General features: G+C 39.4%; 2 protein-coding genes across 4 annotated transcripts in view; one reads left to right on the forward strand and one right to left on the reverse strand.

Annotated features, from left to right (window-relative positions):
• Positions 1-15235, reverse strand: part of RSF1 (remodeling and spacing factor 1) — a 143628-nt gene extending 128393 nt beyond the window's left edge. For both annotated transcript variants that reach the window (XM_046685220.1, XM_046685219.1), the window contains exon 1: positions 14841-15235. In XM_046685220.1, coding sequence (XP_046541176.1) covers positions 14841-15027 — 187 coding nt within the window. In that variant the 5' untranslated portion in view covers positions 15028-15235. The remainder of the gene's footprint in view (positions 1-14840) is intronic.
• Positions 15236-15419: 184 nt separating this feature from the next.
• The window catches only part of AAMDC (adipogenesis associated Mth938 domain containing), a 36325-nt gene continuing 30889 nt past the window's right edge, over positions 15420-20855 (forward strand). The window contains exons 1-2 of one of the 2 annotated variants that reach the window (XM_046638436.1): positions 15420-15551; positions 16218-16344. The gene's annotated coding sequence lies outside the window, so the exon portion shown is untranslated. The remainder of the gene's footprint in view (positions 15552-16217; positions 16345-20855) is intronic. The other variant, XM_046638435.1, reaches the window with a different exon arrangement.

The raw sequence follows: 20855 nt of genomic DNA on the forward strand, positions 1-20855 counted from the left end.
ATACTGTTATAGTATATACTGTAGTATATAATATATATAGTCCATATGTATATAGTATATATAGTATAGCCACTTTGGAGAGCAATCAGGCTGCACCAAGGCTAAAACAAAGACTTACATACCCTTCAGCCCAGCAATTTCATCTCTAGGCAAAGCCGCTAGAACGTTCATTACAGCATTACTCTTAATAGCACAAAAATATACAGCAATTTAAAAAATACAGTATTTTCATGTAATAGGATACTATACAGCAGTTAAAGTAAATAACTAAAACAACAGGCATCAACACGGATATGTCTAAAAAACAGTGCTGGGGGAAGAAAATTGTAGAGGAAGGTATACAGTATTATACTATTTACATATAAAGTTTTAAAGCATGTAAATCCATACTATGTATTGTTTATGGATATATAAACATATACTCTTAGTATAAAATGTTCACAGGAGTAATAAACTCCAATATTCAGGACAGTGCTTGCCTGTGGGAATGGAGGAAAGAGGATCAGAACAAGAGTAATACACAGAGGGCTTCAAATAAATCTGTAATTTTAATGTCTTAAAAAATAAAAGCAAAAGCAAATAAATTGAAAGAGAATAGCATATCTTAAAGAATTTCAGAACTCCAGGGATTAAAAAAAATCATAAAAATCTTTCAGGAAGGAAAAGCTCACTTAAAAAGGAACAAGAATCAGACTGACAGATTTCTCATCGGCAACAGTGGATGCTAGGAGATAAAAGAGCAATATCATCAAAGTTCTAGGGGAAAATTATTTGAACACTGGAATACTACACTTGGTCTAAACAGGCAGTCAGAAGAGAGTGCAATATAAATATATTTTTGGACATGCAAGATCTTAAAGTTCACCACTTAGACACTGTGTTTGAAAAAGAATGTACTACAGAAAAGAATGAATCTAAGAGGAAAAATGTGAAGAAAAATGTGTGAATCAAAAACAGCAGTGAGGGGCCGGCCCCATGGCCGAGTGGTTAATTTCGAGTGCTCCGCTTCGGGTGCCCAGGGTTTCCCCGCTTCAAATCCTGGGTGCGGACATGGCACCACTCATCAAGCCATGCTGAGGTGGCATCCCACATGGTAAAAGTGGAAGGACCCACAACTAAAGATACACAACTATGTACCGGGGAGCTTTGGGAGAAAAAGTAAAAACAAAATCTTTAAAAAAAAAAAAACAGTGGTGAGAAAATAAACTACTAAAACACGATTTAATTTAAATAATTATTGAGAAACATAAAAATAAACAAATGACAGTGTGGAACTAAAATCCCAGGTAATTACCATATGGCAGGCAGGGAGTGGGACTGAGAGGCAGTGTTAGGGAGGGAGCCTGTTAAGAGTCTTATAATGCTTGAGTTTGTTATAGTTATTAATGTTACTTACTGTGCTCTGGCATTAACCTTAAAGAAAATGGAGAAAAATCTCCCGATATTAATTTTATTATAGATACAGACTGATAATTCTAGGTTAAGAAGTATATAAATTTCTTTAAGTGGTAACATTTTGTCTTTCAAGATGATGAAGCTATCCTTCACTAATTAAATGCATGAGGCCAGACTTTACTTATAACTCAAGTGACATTACTGGTTTTCGTTACCGCATGGTGTCTAACAGCATGTGTAATAGTTGGAGAAACAGTTACTTCTACAATGGAATTAAACTCAAATATTTCTGCTGGAGAATCTTTCAAGATTAATCAAGAATTACTCATCAATTATCAACCCTCACAAATGACATACATTTACTTAAGTACTTCTCATCTATCTAATGGACCCAATCCACTCTATAGATTTGACATACACGTTTCTCTATTTAGAGTAGCCTTTCAACTTATTTAAAGTTCCATTTGTTACTTTGTGGGGGGGGGGGGGGGGAGAATAGAAAGGATGTCCAACAACTATCAGATCTTTACCCAGCTGAATACAACAATCTCTGAAATTACAACAAATATTTTTTGCAAATGAAAATGAGAGAATATCTCAGTTAAAGAAAGCTTTACCTATAAGAGAATATAATTGGGCACCAATGTCAAGATAATTCAATAAAGCTAATTTTAATTATCTTAAATAAAGTACTCTAAAAAACTGTCCTTACCAAAATAAGTCAAATTTACATTTAACATATGTATAACATATACATGTACAGAAACTTAAGTAATTCACAAAAAACAAAATAACTGTAAAGATATACTGCCCTAATGTGTTTATTCAAAGTAAGCTATAAAATTAACATGGTTAGTTCTTCAAATAGCCCTCATATATATTATTAAAATTCTGAGTATTTTAAAATAGCGTTATCACCCTTTCCCCATAAACCCTGGGCCTTTCTGGCTATTTCTTTCCTCAATAAATGAAATTATTACCTACCCACTCTCTAAACCAGAAACCTGGGAATAATACTAAACTTTTCTTACTCAAATCTTTCTCAGATCTAGCCTTTCTTCTCACTCCCCACAGGCACCGTCCCAATTCATATCTCACCAATAATACTGTAAAGACCTCTAGCTGATGTCTCTACCCTCAAGCTGCCCACTGCCTTTCCAGCAACTCAAGATTTTAGTTTCAGAAATAAAAATCTCACATCAGCCCTGGTGGAGATGATATGAAACAATTCAGGGCTGGCCCACTGGCATACTAGTTAAGTTTGAACGCTCTGCTTCAGAGGCCCGGGGTTTGCAGGTTCGGATCCGGGGGCAGACCTACACACTGCTCATCAGGCCATGCTGAGGTGGCATCCCACATACAAAATAGAGCAAGACTGGCACAGATGTCAGCTCAGGGACAATCTTCCTCAAGCAAAAAGAGGAATACTGGCAGCAGATGTTGGCTCAGGGTCAATCTTCCTCACCCCCCCCCCCCCCCACGAAATCAGAGAAATAGGTCTGGGAATGTTTTTAAAAATTTAAAAATGTAAATAGCAGAGAAGAAATAATGACTTTTCCCTGAGACGTCTTAGGAAAGATAAAAGAAAAAGTGGATTTTAAAACTACACTTTGAAGATTCCTAAAAAAGGAATAAGCTTAGGGGCTGGCCCAGTGGTGTACCAGTTAAGTCCATGTGCTCCGCTTCAGGGACCCGGGGTTCACTGGTTCGGATCCTTGGTGCGGACCTAGCAGTGCTTACCAGGCCATGCTGTGGCAAGCGTCCTACATATAAAGTAGAGGGAGATGGGCAAAAAGAGGAGGACTGGTGGTGAACATTAGCTCAGGGATAATCTTCCTCAAAAATAAATAAATAAATAAAAAGTAATAAGCTTAGAAGACAGAGGTTAACACATATACTTTGGCACACAGTTAAGACATGGTACAACCATAACTCCGAGAAAGAAAAGGAGAGCTTACACAAAGATTTTCTATCTCAGGCTTTTAAGGTATTATTATAAAAACCAAGATGGACAAGACCTGGGAGGAGACACCTGAGAAAGAAAGGAAGGGAAGGAATGGAAGAAAAGAAAGGAAGAAAGAAAAGAAGTGGAGGGAGGGGGAGTCAGTAGTATACATCTTTATAAGTAATACCCAAAAGCAAAGGGGAATTACACCCTGACAAATCTCTAGCAAGCAAAGAATAAAAAGAAAAACTAAAAATACACCAGCATACTCATTATTACTAATTTGAAATATATGACATTTATTCATTCAACTAACATTTGAGCATCTAGTATATGCTAAGTATTATGCTAGAAACAAAGTGAATAAAGCAAAATGAATTCTTTATGGAACTTATACTCAGTCACTGACATGTTGCCTTTATTTAACGTGCTCTTTTTTCTTTTTTCACTTTAAAGAAAAATACTTCTAAGGCATTTATAACTCACATGCCCCAACCTAATTTTCTCACATAGTCTGAAGTTTCTCAACCACAAATCTTCTAGAAACCTAATACCTAACCTTAGGTTGCTGTTTCCTGTACACACCATATTATTTCACACTTCTATGCCTTTTCCCATGCTGTTCCCTACCTGGAATGCTTTTCCATTTCTTATTCAACCATTCAAATTTCCATGACTATAGTGATGCTATGATGTCCACTGGACAAACCGAGATACTTGCTCTTTTATATTCCCAAAGCACCTTCTCTATCACAGCAGTTATACTTCCATATAATTGTTTGCATAACTAGATTCATGCAAACATGACCGAAATTCATGCTGTCTACAAGAGACACACTTTAGAATCAAAGACACAATAGGGTTAAAAGGATGGAAAAAGACATACTGTGCAAAGCAGTAACCAAAAGACAGCTAGAGGGGCTATACCAGTATCCGACAAAATAGATTTTGAGACAAAATTTGAAGAAAGTACCAGCACAAATAGGTAAGAACAGACATTCCTGGCTACACATTAGAATCACTGATACCAGGGCCCCGATCCCCAAAGATTCTGACTTTACGGGAGTGTGGTAAGGCCCAGGTATCAGTATTTTTCCAAGGAATTCCCTAAATGATTCTAATGTGCGGTCAAAATTGTTCATTAAATCACCTGATTATATTAACTGAGCTAGGAGGAAAAAAACAAGACGACTTCTTTAATTAGGTAAACGGAGGTCATAACAGTAGGGGAACACATCCTGGAGGCTTTTGATGGCGCACTGCACAAAACTTTACAGCTACAGGAGATGGAGTCTTAATTCAAAGTTTCAAGAAGAGAATTATTTCCAAGTCTGAGGAACACTAGGGTTGTCCTATGCAATGATGAACAGGTAAAGATTCATGTTCAAGGCATTCAATTATACCTATGAACTTGTATTTCTTTACTTTTAATATATTTCGATATCTCATTAAAATATTATACCTCTTATAATAATGCTGATACTAATGAAATTGGAACTTTTAAAAGTAAAAAATCATACATGAGTAAAAAAATCATGCTTAACCTGACTCAGAAGCCTAAGTGTTCAGATCATTGCTCAATGTTCAGACCAAGACCATGGTACTGCCGATCATATTACAATCCTAAGATTATACCAGAGGGGACAGTATAGTGGTGAAGAACTAGGTCTCTGAAGCCAGATTTCCCCAGTCTTAAATTCCCATGGCATTATAAACTACCTTTGTATCAAGTTTTCCTTCAACTCTTTAATGGATGTGGCTTCAGGCAAGTTACTTCACCTCTCTAAGATTCTGTTTCTTTATAAAGTTAAAATAGTCACAGTAATACAGAGTGGTTGTGAGGATTAAACAAAATAATCTTGGTAGAAGACTTTAGTATAGTGCCTGGCTCAACAATAAGCTTTAATAACTAGAACATGACAGTCATGCACTGCATAATGACATTTCGGTCAATGACACACCACATACATGACAATGGTTCCATAAAATTAGTACCAAATAGCCTAGGCGTGTAGTAGGCCATACCATCTAGGTTTGTCTAAGTACAGTCTATGATACTGATGTTCGCACAACGACGAAATTGCCTAATGATGCATTTCTCAGAATATATTCCCGTTGTTAAGTGATGCATGACTCTATTACTAAAGGCATTTAAACCTATAAAATTATGATAAAGCATGCATACTCCAAAGCCCCTCATTTCTGTATTTTTATAATTTATTTTTGTTTCTATAAAAGATGGGAATGAAGAAGATAATAAAGGTTGAAAAGGGAAGTCCAAAACACGGGAAAGTGGGAAACAAAAATAATGAGGTCAGGTAAGCGTAGAAGAGAAGATAGGCTATAAAATGAAAAAAGGTCATGAATGCAAAAAGAAAGACAAGGACAAATCAGCTGATCACAGTCAAAATTTATAGACAAAAAAAAATCTCTAAAATGAGGAATGTTATGGAATGTCTTAATTCAGATGGTGGTCCAAGCTAGCACTACTGGAGATGGCTCCTTTATGGTTCTAATAAAGTACGGCTTGGCAAGACTTTAATGGGAATATAAATTAAGCTCCAATATATTTCTGATTAGACAAAGTTCTTCAACATGTTACAATCTTGCTATATCCCCAAACTCCAAACACCAAAAGTAAGTTACAATTTGGAATAACTCATTCTATCTAATTTTTTTTCCCTAAAAGATTTTTAACATTTAAATATTGAGGAAATGGCAATTATATTTATTTGCAGAGCCAACTGTGAGAATGCTCAGGACAAAAGGAACAGGAGAAGTACCAAAACAAATGTCCTGAGATCCAGCATTCCAAGTGCCAAAGCTTCATAACCAACACTCTGTACTTTCCTTCTAAAACACTGACTGATGCTCAAGAGACATAATACTGCCCAGCAGTAAGCAGGCTATTCTCTAGTATGTTCTCCCCAACTCTCTGTCCCGAGTAACCTAAGCAAATCTTTTAAGTTCTTACTATCCTCAATCAATAAATCCTTTCCCATCTTGGGTATACGACATCACCATTCACCCAACCTCATCCTCACCAAGACCTGGGGACTCTACCTCCAAATGAGATCTTAAAAAGGTTTTCTTGGATGAGACATTGAGGCTAATGTAACAGTAATGTCACAATTCTTACCTTTACTGCCAATTACTGTGTCACTTGGCCCCCATCCCAGCCTTGCCTTATGACAATCAGGCAGAGGAAGCCATGGCCATCCTTGAGTGAAAGCAATTAGTTCAATGTAATGTCATCACCCTATTAACAGAGAAGCTTTTAGACTGACCTAACCTAAGAAAGAAGAGTAATAAGAGTTGTGTATAAAATCAGATAAATATTTAGGAAACTACTGCTCTATTATTTGCATTCATAGGACACTCTGGGCACTTAATTTGTATTATTCTGGTTCTGAAAGTGTTCTCATACATAAAGATAATCGTCTGATAGTTATCTTTCTTCCCTAGAACAGGGATCAGCAAATTTTTTTCTGTAAAAGGCCAGATAGTAAACACTTTATTTATTTATTTTTTTAAAGACTGGCACCTGAGAGGCCGGCCCCGTGGCCAAGTGGTTAAGTTAGTGCGCTCCGCTTCAGCAGCCCAGGGTTTCCCCGGTTCGAATCCTGGGCACGGACATGGTACCACTCATCAGGCCACGCTGAGGTGGCATCCCACATGCCAAACTGGAAGTACTCACAACTAAAAATACACAATTATGTACCGGGGGGCTTTGGGGAGAAAAAGGAAAAATAAAATCTTGAAAAAAAAAAAGATTGGTACCTGAGCTAAAATTGGCTGCCAATCTTGTTTTTTTCTTCTTCTTCTTCTCCTTCCCAAGGCCCCCCAGTACATAGTTGTATATTCTAGTTGTAGCTCCTTCTAGTTGTGCTGTGTGGGATGGCGCCTCAGCATGCTGTGGCTTGATGAGCGGTGCCAGGTCCATACCCAGGATCTGAACCGGCGAAACCCTGGGCCACTGAAGCAGAGCATGTGAACTTAGTCACTCGGTCATGGAGTCAGCCCCCTAAATATCGAGATTTTGCCAGCTATATGTTCTGTGATAATTACTCAATTTTGCCACTTGAGTGTGAAAGCAACCATAGACAATATGTAAACAAATTAGCATGGCTGTGCACCAATAAAACTTTATTTACAAAAACAGGCAATCGGCTGGATTTGGCCCACAAGCTGTAGTTCGCCACCCCTACATTAGACTATCACAAACTAGTCTTTAACTTACAATTACATGTATCCATTTAAAATGCAATATTACACCAATGAAATGAGACAAAAATCTGGTGCTAGCGCTAACCAACATGTCCATTATTTCCAACTATCAATAGAAAGAGTGTCATTCTCATATGCTGGGCAAATGTTTATTTTAAAACTGCCACTTCATGTTAAGACTTAATTCTAATAAGAAGTTTTAGAACAGAATATGGTCCTATAATCAATTGGGGAAAAACTGTTCATATCATAAACATCTATCCTTGCCCTCAAAAGCTTACAGTCTCACAGGCTAGACTATAAGTGAGAAAACTGTTATGAGTACTGTGATATAAAATCCACACAGGGCACATGTGGGGATAAGGAGACAGAAGCGGTTAATTTAACTTGAGAGACAGAGGAAGCAGGAAAAATTTCACAGAGCACTTGGTGCTTAAAGAGCAGATTAATGACGAGTGCAGGCAAGGAAAGAAAAATGGAGAAAGAAATTCAACTCAGGTAGGAGGGTGGGGAAAAGGCTAGAGATATGAAACAAGTTTTCATACCTTCAGAAATCTGCAAGCAGTTCAGCATAATTAAAACAGAGTAGCAATGACAATAGAAAAGTGAGGTTGAATATAAAAGAGGATAAAGAAAATCGACTCAAGACTTGGAACAAACTAGAAAGTTATGTCAGAGGTTAGAATCTAAGATGGCTCCTTGGTTTCTGATCTGGGTGACTTGGGTGGATAACTGTAATATTCAAAGTGAGAGGTAATTCAGGATTAAAAGTAAATAAAAGCAGCAACTCTTTTCCTTTTATAAAGCCTCTGAGAAGACTATTTCTATTTTTTTAACTTTTTTTCTAGATATAACTGACATATTAATATATTAGTTTCAGGTGTAAAACATGATTAATATTTGCATTATTATGAAATGATCACCACAAAAAGTCTAGTAAACATCCATCACCAAACTTTTTTTCTTGAGATGAGAACTTTTAAGACTTACTCTCTTAGCAACTTTCAAATATACAATACAGTATTATTAACTACAGTCACCAGGCTGTATATTATTTCCCCAGGACTTATTTATTTTATAACTGGAAGTTTGTACCTTTTGACCACCTTTACCCATTTCACTTCTTGGTAGAAGATTACTTTTAAATAATTTTTTTGGGGGGGTGATTAACAAGGAAATACATGGTTAGTATAGAAAATGAAATGTGAAACAGTATAAGTAAAACCAAAGAAAAAATAAAAACCTATAATCCTACCATCCAGAAAATGATTAAGATAAATGTGTACAAGTAGGAAAAAAGGCATATGGATAGGATAAATACAAAGCTAAACAAATTACGAAACAAAGTTCGCTAAAATATGTATCATTACAAAGTACACATTTACTTGCCCACAGAATAAAATTTTTTTAAAAAGCATGTCTTCACTGTCTATCTTTGCTGCTAAAGGGTGAGGTCCATAAGGGCAAGGATCTTATCTATCTTGCTCATTAATGTATCCCCAGAGTATAAGTGTGCCTGGCACATAGTAAGTAATCCATTAACATTTCTTGAAAGAACATCATTAAAAAAAAAAAAGTCACCCCAGATTTCTCCCTCAAGTAATATTTGATACTACAAAAATTCTAACACAAGAACAAAATAGAAAACACCAAAATACCCTTTGTAATGGGATCGACTATATCGTAAAAAACAGAAAAACAAAACAAAACAAAAAACACCCAGGCATAATATTATTAAGACTATATCCATCAGGTAGAGAGCCAAAGAAATTTTCTTAAATCCAGGAACACATAAATACCTTCCTTGAATACATGATTCAGACTAAAATGTACTTTGGGTCTGAACTGTTCTTACTTTTCCACACTGCATATGGCTGTACATCTCACCATAAAAATTATCAGAGATAATTTTAGTCTATTAATTTATAGACTAGAATTCATAGACTACTACTCCACTTGATAAGATCCCAGAGAAAATAATGTCTTTGAACAGTGATAATAACTCACACTCAACCTAGCTACTTCTTACTAGACTAGAAAATCCTTAAAAGAAGCTCTCATGTCTAATGTTTTTTAAAAAATCCCCACTATGTTTACTGTACTTAGCACATAGTACTCAATACACACATTAAATAAATGAAGTAGCTAATAAATGCTTGCCTTTCTTACCAGCTGAGAATTTAACATAGACAAATTTCAAGGCAAATTTCGTAATAAAAGCAAGTCGGTCTATTTGCATTCACAGGCCCAATTTAGCCAGAGAAATCCTTTTGCCCCTATTATCTCCAGTCCAGGATAATGCCAGCAACCTCCCTCCAAACCTCCATAACTTTTGGTTACCTCAACTCTGTGATACACCAAAAATGATGAAGAACAGATACATTTTGTTCTTTCCCTCTAAATAAATGTCTAAGGAATATTTCTTTTATCAAGGCTGGAAGAGCTAAAGCTGGACATTTTCAACCAAACCAGGCTCTGGTTGCAGCGATGCTACCACAATGGTCTACCACTGTAGACCCATCCAACTCCTGGCACGTGCATCTGGTAAGACCCTTTACTTAAAACAATAGATGGTGGCTCCAGTTCTGGTAAAGTCACTTTCTACTTTATCAAATGCACCTAAAAACTATTGTCACACAATTCAATTAGCACCAGCAGGAGAGGATATACTAAATTACAATCATGACTCCAAGTATATCCTTTTATATTTAATACCTATATTTATATTTAATTCAATATTATACACCTATAAAAGGTATATCCTTTTATAGTTAACATTTTGATCGCTAGAGTTAACTTTCACATCATTAATAAATGCAAAAAACAAGTCAAACCTAAAACTGCCCTAAAAAAACAAAATCTTAAAAAAAAATCAAACTAAAAAACCTAATGATTTAACTTACTTAATACTATAACTCAGTCAACCACAGTAAAAACTATGGGAATTATAACATATTATCCATACATACCTTAATAGACTGTTAGCAGATATGTGTAACTTTTCAACCAATACCCATACAAAGAATATCTTTAAAGAATGAAAAAGTATATTCTTCTCTTGAAATAGAATGTCCTCTGCAGGAGAGGAGTGAGCCTTGAGCACTGGTAATCTCACAAAGTCAATGTTCACTTTTATTTGTATCCATACCTCCTGATCATCCACCTCCAGTCAGGAGGAAGCTGGGAAAGTCTACAGAGCACAGAACTTGGAGGGCATAGGTCCCCAAGCTTTCTAGGTTCATGGCACCCTCAATATTTCAGGAATTTTTTCAAATCATCCCTAAGCCAAGAAATAATAACAGTACTTCTCATTAAACTGTTAGTAGCCATTTGAAAAACTAATCTACCTCAGCTGAAAAAAATTACATTTTTTACTTCATTCTTCAATAACCATAATTCTTATAGAATGTATATTATAGTTGGGCACTGCACAACTTCTCAAATACTGGGATCAGACTGGACATTGCTATCCTTATTTCCTATTCCACGCTAATTTTCATGCAAAATTTGCATTTTATCACAGCAGTTCCCCAAAACCCAACTTCACAAATGTGTGTCATCAGAAGGAATGTAGCACAATCTAATGTTGAAACCATGTACTATCTCAAGCTAGTAGATCATCTGGCAACCACCAAATGTCAAGTACTGCTGTATCTCCCTTGAAAATTTAAACTACCAGACAGTGTCTCTGCAAGTTGTTGGCAATACCCTGTGGCACCCTGGTACAGTTTGGCAAGCACGGCTCAATGGCAAGGTAGAATTGTGTGGCCTGGGACTCAGACAGACCTGAATTAGAAATCAGACTCTAGTAATAACTGTATAATCTTGGGCACTGGGCCACTGAATCAATCTCTTGAACCTTAGTTTCTATGCCTGACAAATAAGAATAACAGTGCCAACCTCAGAGAATAGTTGTAAGGAATAATGAGATGATGTTTGCACATAGTAAATGCTCAATAAAAGTTTGCTATAATTACATCGTTAAAACTAAACGAGTAGTTTATAAAAACAAATTTCATAACTGACTCCATGGGGGATGAAGGAAGCATTTTAAACTGAAGCCACAATATCAAATTAAAACTTATAAACAAATTTCTAGGGGAAAGATCATAAAGTACTTAAACAAGGACAATACAGAGAAATACAATCTCCCCCAAAGGATGTTCTAACGTTGATACACCGATCACAATGAACAACTAGGTAAAAGTTATTAAACTGGCAACTCAGAAGAATATACTTTAAAAAACTCCTTTTATGGATAATCACACTAGGAAAAAACCGAAAGTTTTATAAACTAGAGTTCTTTAAATGGCACTACGAATTGCCTTTTAAAAACACTTAACAGCCTGGGGATCGCAGGGTCGGATCCCGGGTGCAGACATGGCACCGCTTGGCATGCCATGCTGTGGTAGGTGTCCCACGTATAAAGTAAAGGAAGATGGGCACGATGTTAGCTCAGGGCCAGGCTTCCTCAGCAAAAGGAGGAGAATTGGCAGTAGTTAGCTCAGCGCTAATTTTCCTCAATAAAATAAATAAATAAATAAATAAATAAAAATAAAAACACTTAAATTTATGTAGAGCAAAACTCATTTGATAACAAAGACTTTTCCTCAAGAGCACAATACCTCAATATTATACCTGTGCTCAAACCTCCTTCTCACAACATACTAAAAATTTAACATTTTAATTCTAAATGCACTTGTGTGTCTTCTATCTCACAAACATCCTTAATAAAATTCATAATATAAGAATGTTTATAAGGACTGAGTTTATGAAAGGATTTTTGAAACATTTCATTTGATCCTCAGATACTCTAATTACTGAACTGAGGTCCACAGAAATTAAGTAATTTGCCCTACAATCTATATATTAAACTGTTTGTCACTAAAACCCCTGTCTTTTAACTTTCTAGTATACCATAACTCCTTCCCAAAAAGACTCAGTTCAGCTCTCGTTAGCTGGACCAGCATTTATCAACGATTACAAGTAGGTTAACCATCATCAAAGGCCTTAAAATCCTTCCCCTGCACAGTAACTGCATGTCACCTGCAGAGACTTTTCATTTGCCAAGTGTCTTGAACTATGTAACATTAATTAATAATTACTCTTAGCTCACTTTATGACAAGATCTATTATTATAGTTGCAACTATACCAACGGTAATGCAGTGGCTGAGCCCACCGGTATAACCTCTTAGCCCTGATTATTTCCCATTTTTTACTTAGCTGTTGGCCCCTTGCTCAACTCCAGATAGAAAAGCAACATGAAGTATTAAACTGATCCTGATATTTTTTCTTCTGTTACTAATATAAGTCAGTGGCCAAAATACTTAAAAGGAATGGAAGGGCAAGCAGTCTTGTATACCACCCAAAATACAATGCCATCACAGAAAGTCTATGCCTGCCTTTCAACTTGTTCCAAGTAAATTTCAACAACAATTTACCAGCAATCTCTTTCCCCAAATTCCCACGTTTCTGATAGATACATTACTATCATTTCCTAAAAGCAACTTACTAAGGCATTCTACTTCACAAAAAAAAGGCTATTTCCTTAAAAATTGAATGTAAATACAATTGGATAATGAAATTACTATATTGGAGAGCTTAACTTTTAAAGAAATTTTGCAGGAAGTCTTTATATAATGTAACTAATCACTCTTATTTTGTACTATATAAAAAATTAGCTTTCTATATGCTAGAGTTTGTTAAGGGTAAAGGAGATTTGGACAGGTAAGAGATATAGGCCTGTACCACAAGTGTATTAATTTGAGTGTTTGATAGCCACAACACCACTTTCTCTCTAAGTAATATTTTGAAGAACTTCACACTTGGGTCCTTCCTAGCAATGTAAATGTATTCTGTGAACAGAAACTTCTTCATTTCCGTGGAGAACTAACGAGCGACCCTGCTTTTTTGGAAAGGAAATGGCTATCAATCTTGTACAATATCCAATCCACTTTGGCCACCTAATACGGACAAGAAGAGGGGGGGACCTATTTGGCAAACGTTTCGTCTCCAGCCAAGGGCTGTTCCCAGATAAAGGCAATGCTCAGAGTACAACAAAAAAACCCTCCTCCGAGGGGAGAAATGTGCCAGAAAAGGAGAGGCATAGATCGGGAATAAATAGGGGGTGAGCGTATGCGCTCAGTGTGAGAGCTGGAGGCAAAGAGGAGCAACGCTGAGATGCTCCAGCGAAAGAACCAGCAGCAGCAGCAGCAGCAGCAGCAGCAGGAAGTTTCAATGGGGCCGGGCAGAGCATGCGCCCTGCACCCGCGCGGTGGCCTTATGTGGAAGGAGCACCACTTGCGAACACCAATAATAGACCAGCGGCACCAGAGAGAGAAACATGAGCAACAAGCACCTTCTTCAACTGTTTCCCCCTCCGTCTGAGCCCCTCCTCCAGCCTACATACTAACCACCCCACCCTGCAAATGGGAGGGCGACTTCTTCTTCCCCTAAGCCCTGCTGCCAAGATGAAGGGGGAAGGGATTGGAAAAGTGGGGAGATGCTTTTCTATTATTTGGGGGGAGGTAGGAAGAAGGAGGAGGAAAACTATGGGGGAGGAGAAATTAACCCTCTACTCTCCAAAGTGGAGAAGCTGAACCGACTTCGCTCCGCAAAGCGAGAATGGAGGAGGACCCCCTCCCATGGGGGAGGAGCAAAGCTCATTACTCGGAGGAAGGAGTTTTGGGGGTTAAACTGGCCCTCGAGGGGAAGAGAAGAGGGACGTGAGTCGACTCTCTCGGGGGAGTTCCCATTAGAGGGAGGGAGAGCTTAAGTGTCCTCCACCCAGGTGGAGGGAGAGAAAGGGGCGCCCCGAGAAGATGAGCCCAGCCTCCCCTGAGATGGTCGGGAGGATGGTAGGAGGAGGGGAGGGAGCAAGGGAGGGGAGGAGGAGAAAAGCGCAAAGCTGGCCGGAACCTGCGCTCCCCTTCCCCCGCCACCGAGAGGGAGAAAGGGTGGGGGGCAGGCCCCCGCCGCGGGGTAGCAGTCCCAGGGGCAGCCGACCAGCACAACGAGCCCTCCCCGCCCCCAGCCCACACCTAGCCCGCGACGCCCCCACCTCCGCTCCGCGCCCGGCCGAGTGGCCCTAGGGGGCCTCCGCCCCGCCTCCCCACTGCCCTAGACCCCGGGGGCTGGGCGGAGAAGACCCGCCGGGCGGAGCTGTGCCCCAGGGGGAGGACAGAGCCGCGGAGGCTCCGGGTGTCTGTGAAGAGCCAAGCGAAGGAGCGTGCCAGGGCCGCTTCCCGCCGGGCGTTCGGGCCCCTTGCTTACCTTCTCCGTTGCCGACGTCCGGCGGCGGCGCCTGCAGCACCCGCTCCAGCTCGGGGAACGGCAACTCAGGCAGGTCGAGCAGCGGCCCGTAGCGCTCCAAGAAGGAGCAGACTACGGCGAAGTTGGGGCACGAACCCGGGCAGCCCGGAGGAGCCATCGCCGCCGCCGCTGCCGCCGCCGCCGCCATTTTGAACTGGAGGATGGAGGAGGAGGCGACGGGGGGGAGTTGGGGTGCCGAGAAATAGCAGGGCAGCCTTACGGACGACAGGAGGTGCTAGCGAGTGGGCGCCCCTGCGGATCCCAGCGTCTCAGGCGCGGCGCCGCGATCCCACAATACAACGGCAGCCCGGAGCAGTCGAGAAACGAGTCAGACGGGGGAAAGAGAGGCGCTCTGTGCCTTTCACTTTCCGCCCCCTTCCCGGCCTCCGCTTCGCCCCGCCCACTTCGGGTTTGCCACTGCCTCGTGTGACAGGGGGAATGAAAACAAGGGAAGCGGGGTAGGGAGGAGGGCTGGAAGCTAGGGGGCGGGACTTTTTAGGAACGGTGACCAATAGACTCGGAGGGGGCGGGGCTTAGGGGGAAGTCTAGCCGAAAGGCCTACTTGGGGCGGGGCGAGTGTGGAGCGCCTGGCCGTGAGGCCAGGAGCAACCGAGGTACGAGGTAAAGCACGGAGCCGTTGGGGATTGCGACTCGCGGAAAAGCGGGCGTTGGGTGAGTTTTGGCCTGTGGTCCGGGAATTACAGCTGGGCCACGAGATGGTGGGGGAGGTTGAGGAGAGTGAGTGAGAAGCAGAAAAAGAGGAGAATACAAAAAAAGCAGGATTGTGGGAGAATTTGGAAAAGGGAAACGTAGAGAAGTGCCCTTAATTAGGGGTTGGAATGGGACCTTTGTAAGAAGTCTCTGCGAAAGTTTGCTGAGGGGTGCTGCTGTCTGCTGCGCCACAAGAATCGCAGCTGTGCTGGAAAAAGCAGGATCTGAGGAGTCGAGGACGAGGGTCTGAGGGAACGGGGCCCTGCGGGGATCGTCAGTCGGAGGAGTCGGGCCCTGCTAAGAGATCGGGGTCTGAAGGGACCAGGCTGGGCAGGGAGACCAAGGTGCGAGGGGACAGGGCTCTGCTGTGGTTGCCAGGGCGAGAGGGGGAGGGGCTCTGTTGAGGCACGAGGGTCTGAGGGGACGAGGCTCTGTAGGGGCCGAGGGTCGGACTGTGGGCTGGGACTCCACGGAGACGGCGGACGTGGTAGGAAACTTGGCACAAGAGCAAAAAGTTTGCTGGAAGATGGGCTTCCGCTTCGTTGGGGGTAGCAGTGAGGATCTCCCGCAAAGAATCTCAGAAAAGCCATCAATAATGCCCAGTTGGGTGTGCGGCTTGTTGTGCAGGGTGCGTTGTGGTTCCGGAGCCTGAGCTTTGGAATTCACCCAGACTGGGGTCCCAGCAGCACCGCTTCAGGACATTGCGGAGGATTCTTCATTTCTTTGGGCCTCTTGTGAAGGAGCAGTGACACTGGTAACTACATCATAGGGTTTTACTAGATAATTCACAGGAAATTGGTTAACACAATTCCCTGGTACATTCTAGGTACTTTAAACATGTTAGTTGCTATTGTTGAAGAAAGGAGTTCCTAAAATTTAGATTGAATTCAGCTGTAACTTATAGTTTACTACTTTGAGCCAACATTTTCAGCGTGCGTTTAAAACTTACATAGTGCCTATTTCCTAAAAAGAATTCGAAACTAGGTAAAATATAAACCAGGTAAAATAGAACAATTTATGATTAAAGAAAGACAAAGAAATATATAGGCAAATAATTGTATTGGGAACAGAGGAAATACCGCCACCAAAGATTGAATTTTGTTCTGCGTTTCTAGGTAAAAAAGGGAAAAACCACAATGGTCTATATCTTTCTCATTATCCAAAGAGAGAAAGTATAATCGTTTTTCACGAGAGGGAAATCGTATATTGTAAGAGGAATTTATTACCTAAAATACTGATTCCTAATCTCGATTAATATACAGATCCTTTTTAAAGGAAAAAATTATCTTTTGAAACTTATTAAATACTCTTAAATTCTAGGTTAAGGAAAACTGCTGTAAGAAATTAAAGTCTACACAACAATGTGAATGTACTTACTACCATTGAACTATACACTTAAAAATGGTTAACATGGTAAATTTTATGAATGTTTTACCGCAATAAAGAAAAGTAAAAAAAAAAAAGGAATAAAGAAAGTCAAGTCTTACTTTAGGAAAATGTCTATGGTTGTGAATTATCATAGCAAAAGGGAAGTTTTAGTTTAATGTGTGGTAAATATTGCTTTTAAGCAATGCTGAAATTAAACACAAGACTAAACTAAAACATATTGGTAGACTCTCAAACTGGCCAAGTATATAGCGCAACACCTGGGGCCCTGAAGACCCCAGTTTAAGACAAATCTCACCCAAACACATCTTTACCAACAGTCTTGCAGCAAGAAAGAAAAAAAATCTTCATTAAGACCTTGTTTAACTGAGCTTAAATAAAAGGCAGGTACACAATATTAAATAAAATCATATCTTTGTGAAGGAATTTTGATAGAAAGAACCTTCAAACCAAAAGAAAGAATTCTGTCACTTTGTGAACCTTGCCCACCCCTCATTTCCTTTCCATCCCTTTGCTTTCAGTTTTTACAGCATCTCAGCTCCTGCTCTCCCATGGGGTTGTAAAATAGCATTCTAAAAACAAAAAGCTTTGTTCTATAGATTTCTTTTCTCAGTGCTCACAGTGTTGTGCCAAGGACACTGATAAATAAGGTTAGAGTTTCTGCCTTTTGTCATTCAGATTGGCATGGGAACAAAGTCCTTGGGCATCTGAAAGTTATATCCACCCACAAGATAAGAGATGTTTTACTACAGAGCAGGGTGAAGGTCCTACCTTTCCTAAGTCTGTTCTTGAAAAGAAAATAAAGGACAAACACCCGTTAATACCACATCTCTTCTTGCCGTTCTGGGCTAAGAGAAGTTGTGGGTTACAAGAGTCTAATCCCAATTTATGTAGTTAAGTAACTGACTTAAGTATGTCAGACTACAGTGTAAAGATAGAAAAACAGTCACTTTGTTTTTTTTAAAAAAATTGCAATGATTTATTGCTACTGCCATGAAGAAGCATTTAAATAAGCATTAAATTGCGGACACTCAGTCTAACTTTGTTTATGAATAAGAAATTTCTTAAAAAAAGTTCAAATTTTAAAAACCTCAATTTGTTCATTCAGAATTAATGTCTAGTTTATTCAGAATAGCAAAAAGTCAAAAACAACCCAAATGTTCATCAACAGAAGAATGGATAAATAAATTGTGATACAGTCCCACAACAGACTGCTATTCATACTGATATACACTTGATACACACTACAACGTGGGTGAATCTCAAAAGCATGTTGAGTGAAAGAAGACAGACATAAAAGAGTAGGTACTGTACAATTCCATCAATAGGAAGGTTTAACTAACCTTTGAGAATAGAAACCAAAACGGTTTCTTTTGAGCTTGGAAGGGGATTGACTAGAAAGGGGTACAAGGAAACTTTCTAGATACTTTCTATATCTTGATTGGCAAGTTTGTGCATTTGTCAAAACTCATTGAGCTCTAGGGGCCGGCCCCATGTCTGAGTGGTTAAGTTCTCACGCTCTGCTTCCGTGGCCCAGGGTTTCGCTCGTTCGGATCCTGGGCACAGACATGGCACTGCTCATCAGGTCACGCTGAGGCAGCATCCCACATGCCACAACTAGAAGGACCCACAACTAAAATATACAGCTATGTGCTGGGGGGATTTGGGGAGAAAAAGCAGAAAATAAAAAAGAAGATTGGCAACAGTTGTTAGCTCAGGTGCCAATCTTAAAAAAAAAAAAACTCACTGAGCCATAAACACTATCTGTTCATTTAACAGAATGTAATTATGCTTTGAGTTTAAAATTTAATGGCTTATCCCTCAATTTTCGCAAATTCCATTGATAACAGTCTGCCTTATAACAGAATAATTTAGACATATTTCTGTCTGCCCAACATATTATCTTTGCATTTGCTAACAATTTTTTTACAGGTATTGTAAGCCTGGTAAATGTGTATTGAGGTAGATTGGATTCAGTTGTGGAGCCAGTTTGGGGAATTCCTAATCAATGACGAGCAAATTTACTTAGGTTTGTTTAAAACTCACTTTTAAAAGAGTTGCTACATCTAGAGGTGTGTGGATATGCATTATATGTAATGAAAAAGCTATTAAATGTCAACACAAGTAGACATCTATGCTCTTCAAGATAGTTTAATAAGAAAATATACAAAAATAAAAAGAAGTAATATAAACAAGATTTAAACTAGACATTTTCTGGTTCTTTCTCTTAATGATAACTGAATTCTCATACCTATACATATTGTAGCTATGTGTCTACATATTTGAACTTTACTATTAGATAATTAAGGGCAGAGATCACATTATGCAGTTTGGTATCAAAGACTGATATTCACTGGTGGACTAGAAAGGCTAGCGTGGTTGTTAAAATATTGAGATCCTGGACTTACACGCTAGTTGCAGAAGAGCCCCTGCCCTGAACCTCTTAAGTAACCTCTGCTTCACTGACTGCCCTGGTCTCTCTCTGTTAGCTCCCAGCAGCTGAACGTTTGATACAGACAGCAGACCCTATTCCAGCACTCCACTCCCATTTTGATGTAGTCACTGCCCATGCCATCCTCATTATTTATTTTCAATATACCCCTAGCCTATTGCAATGTATTTTAAACTATGGGCCATGACCCATTACTGGATTTTAAAATCAATTTGGTGGATCAAGACCAGAATTATATTAAAAATGGAAAAGAATAAAAATAGAACAGAAATAGAGTGTATCACATAGTGAGGATAAGTATATTTCATAAAATATATATATGAAATATGTGGTTGTGTGTGTTATGGTATAAAATGTATTTGTTTCTGTGCTTTAGGCAAAGAGTTTGAAACACATTCCCCTATCATTACATGTGGAGGAAAATGAATGAATGAATATTTGGGTGAATGAACAAATTGGATCTTTATCACTTGATTATGACAAAGGAAACAAATATTAGGTAAAATTTCTGTTTTAACTCCACACTCCTGGATGACATCTAAGCATGAAAACAGTAGTTATTGTATATCCTTCATTCAGTAAAATTTTATAACATGCCAGCCACATCAGTTTTCCAAGTGCCAAGCAGAACTATGTGGGCAAAAAATATTTCTTCAGTATTATTAAGATCATACTTTCAGTGGCTGTCCAGGGGCATAGTGGTTAAATTTGCACACTCTGCTTTGGCAGCCCAGGGTTCACAGGTTCGGATCCTGGGTGCAGACCTAGCACTGCTTGTCAAGCCATGCTGTGGCGGCGTCCCACATGAAAATGGAGGAAAATTGGCACAGATATTAGCTTAGCAACAGTCTTCCTCAAGCAAAAAAAAAAAAAAGAGGAAGATTGGCAACAGATATTAGCTCAGGGTCAATCTTTATCAAAAAAGAAAAAATCACACTTTCAGACATCTGTTGAATTATTAAGGTGAGGTTGGTTATTGGGTCAAAATACTTTAAGTTGCAAGTAAAAGACAAACAGACTTAGATAATAAAGGGAATTTATTGCCTCAAATAATTGAGTAGCTCATGCTTGTGGTATGGTCTGATCAGATGGTAACCCTGTTTCAGTAAGTCTCTCTGTTTTGCCTTCCCCTACATGGACCAAATTTTCATAATGACTTCTCTCATAGCACTAGCAGTTTCAAGGAACTCTTCCATATTCTTTACTTCCCAGCCTCAATATCTCAGAATTTCCCCCAAAAAAGTCCTAAAATTGACACTGATTGGTCCAACTCAGCACATATATTCAACCCTAAACCAGTGTGACCAGTGTAGAAAGTGAAAGTAGAATGTACTCATGCCTTAGCCCAGGTCAATGCTTCATTTCTAAAACTAGAGGTAAAGTTGGTTTATCAAAACCACATGGAATCAATACATCAAGAGGATATA

The sequence above is a fragment of the Equus quagga genome, chromosome 14 (genome assembly GCF_021613505.1).
Source record: "Equus quagga isolate Etosha38 chromosome 14, UCLA_HA_Equagga_1.0, whole genome shotgun sequence".
NCBI lineage: Eukaryota > Metazoa > Chordata > Mammalia > Perissodactyla > Equidae > Equus > Equus quagga.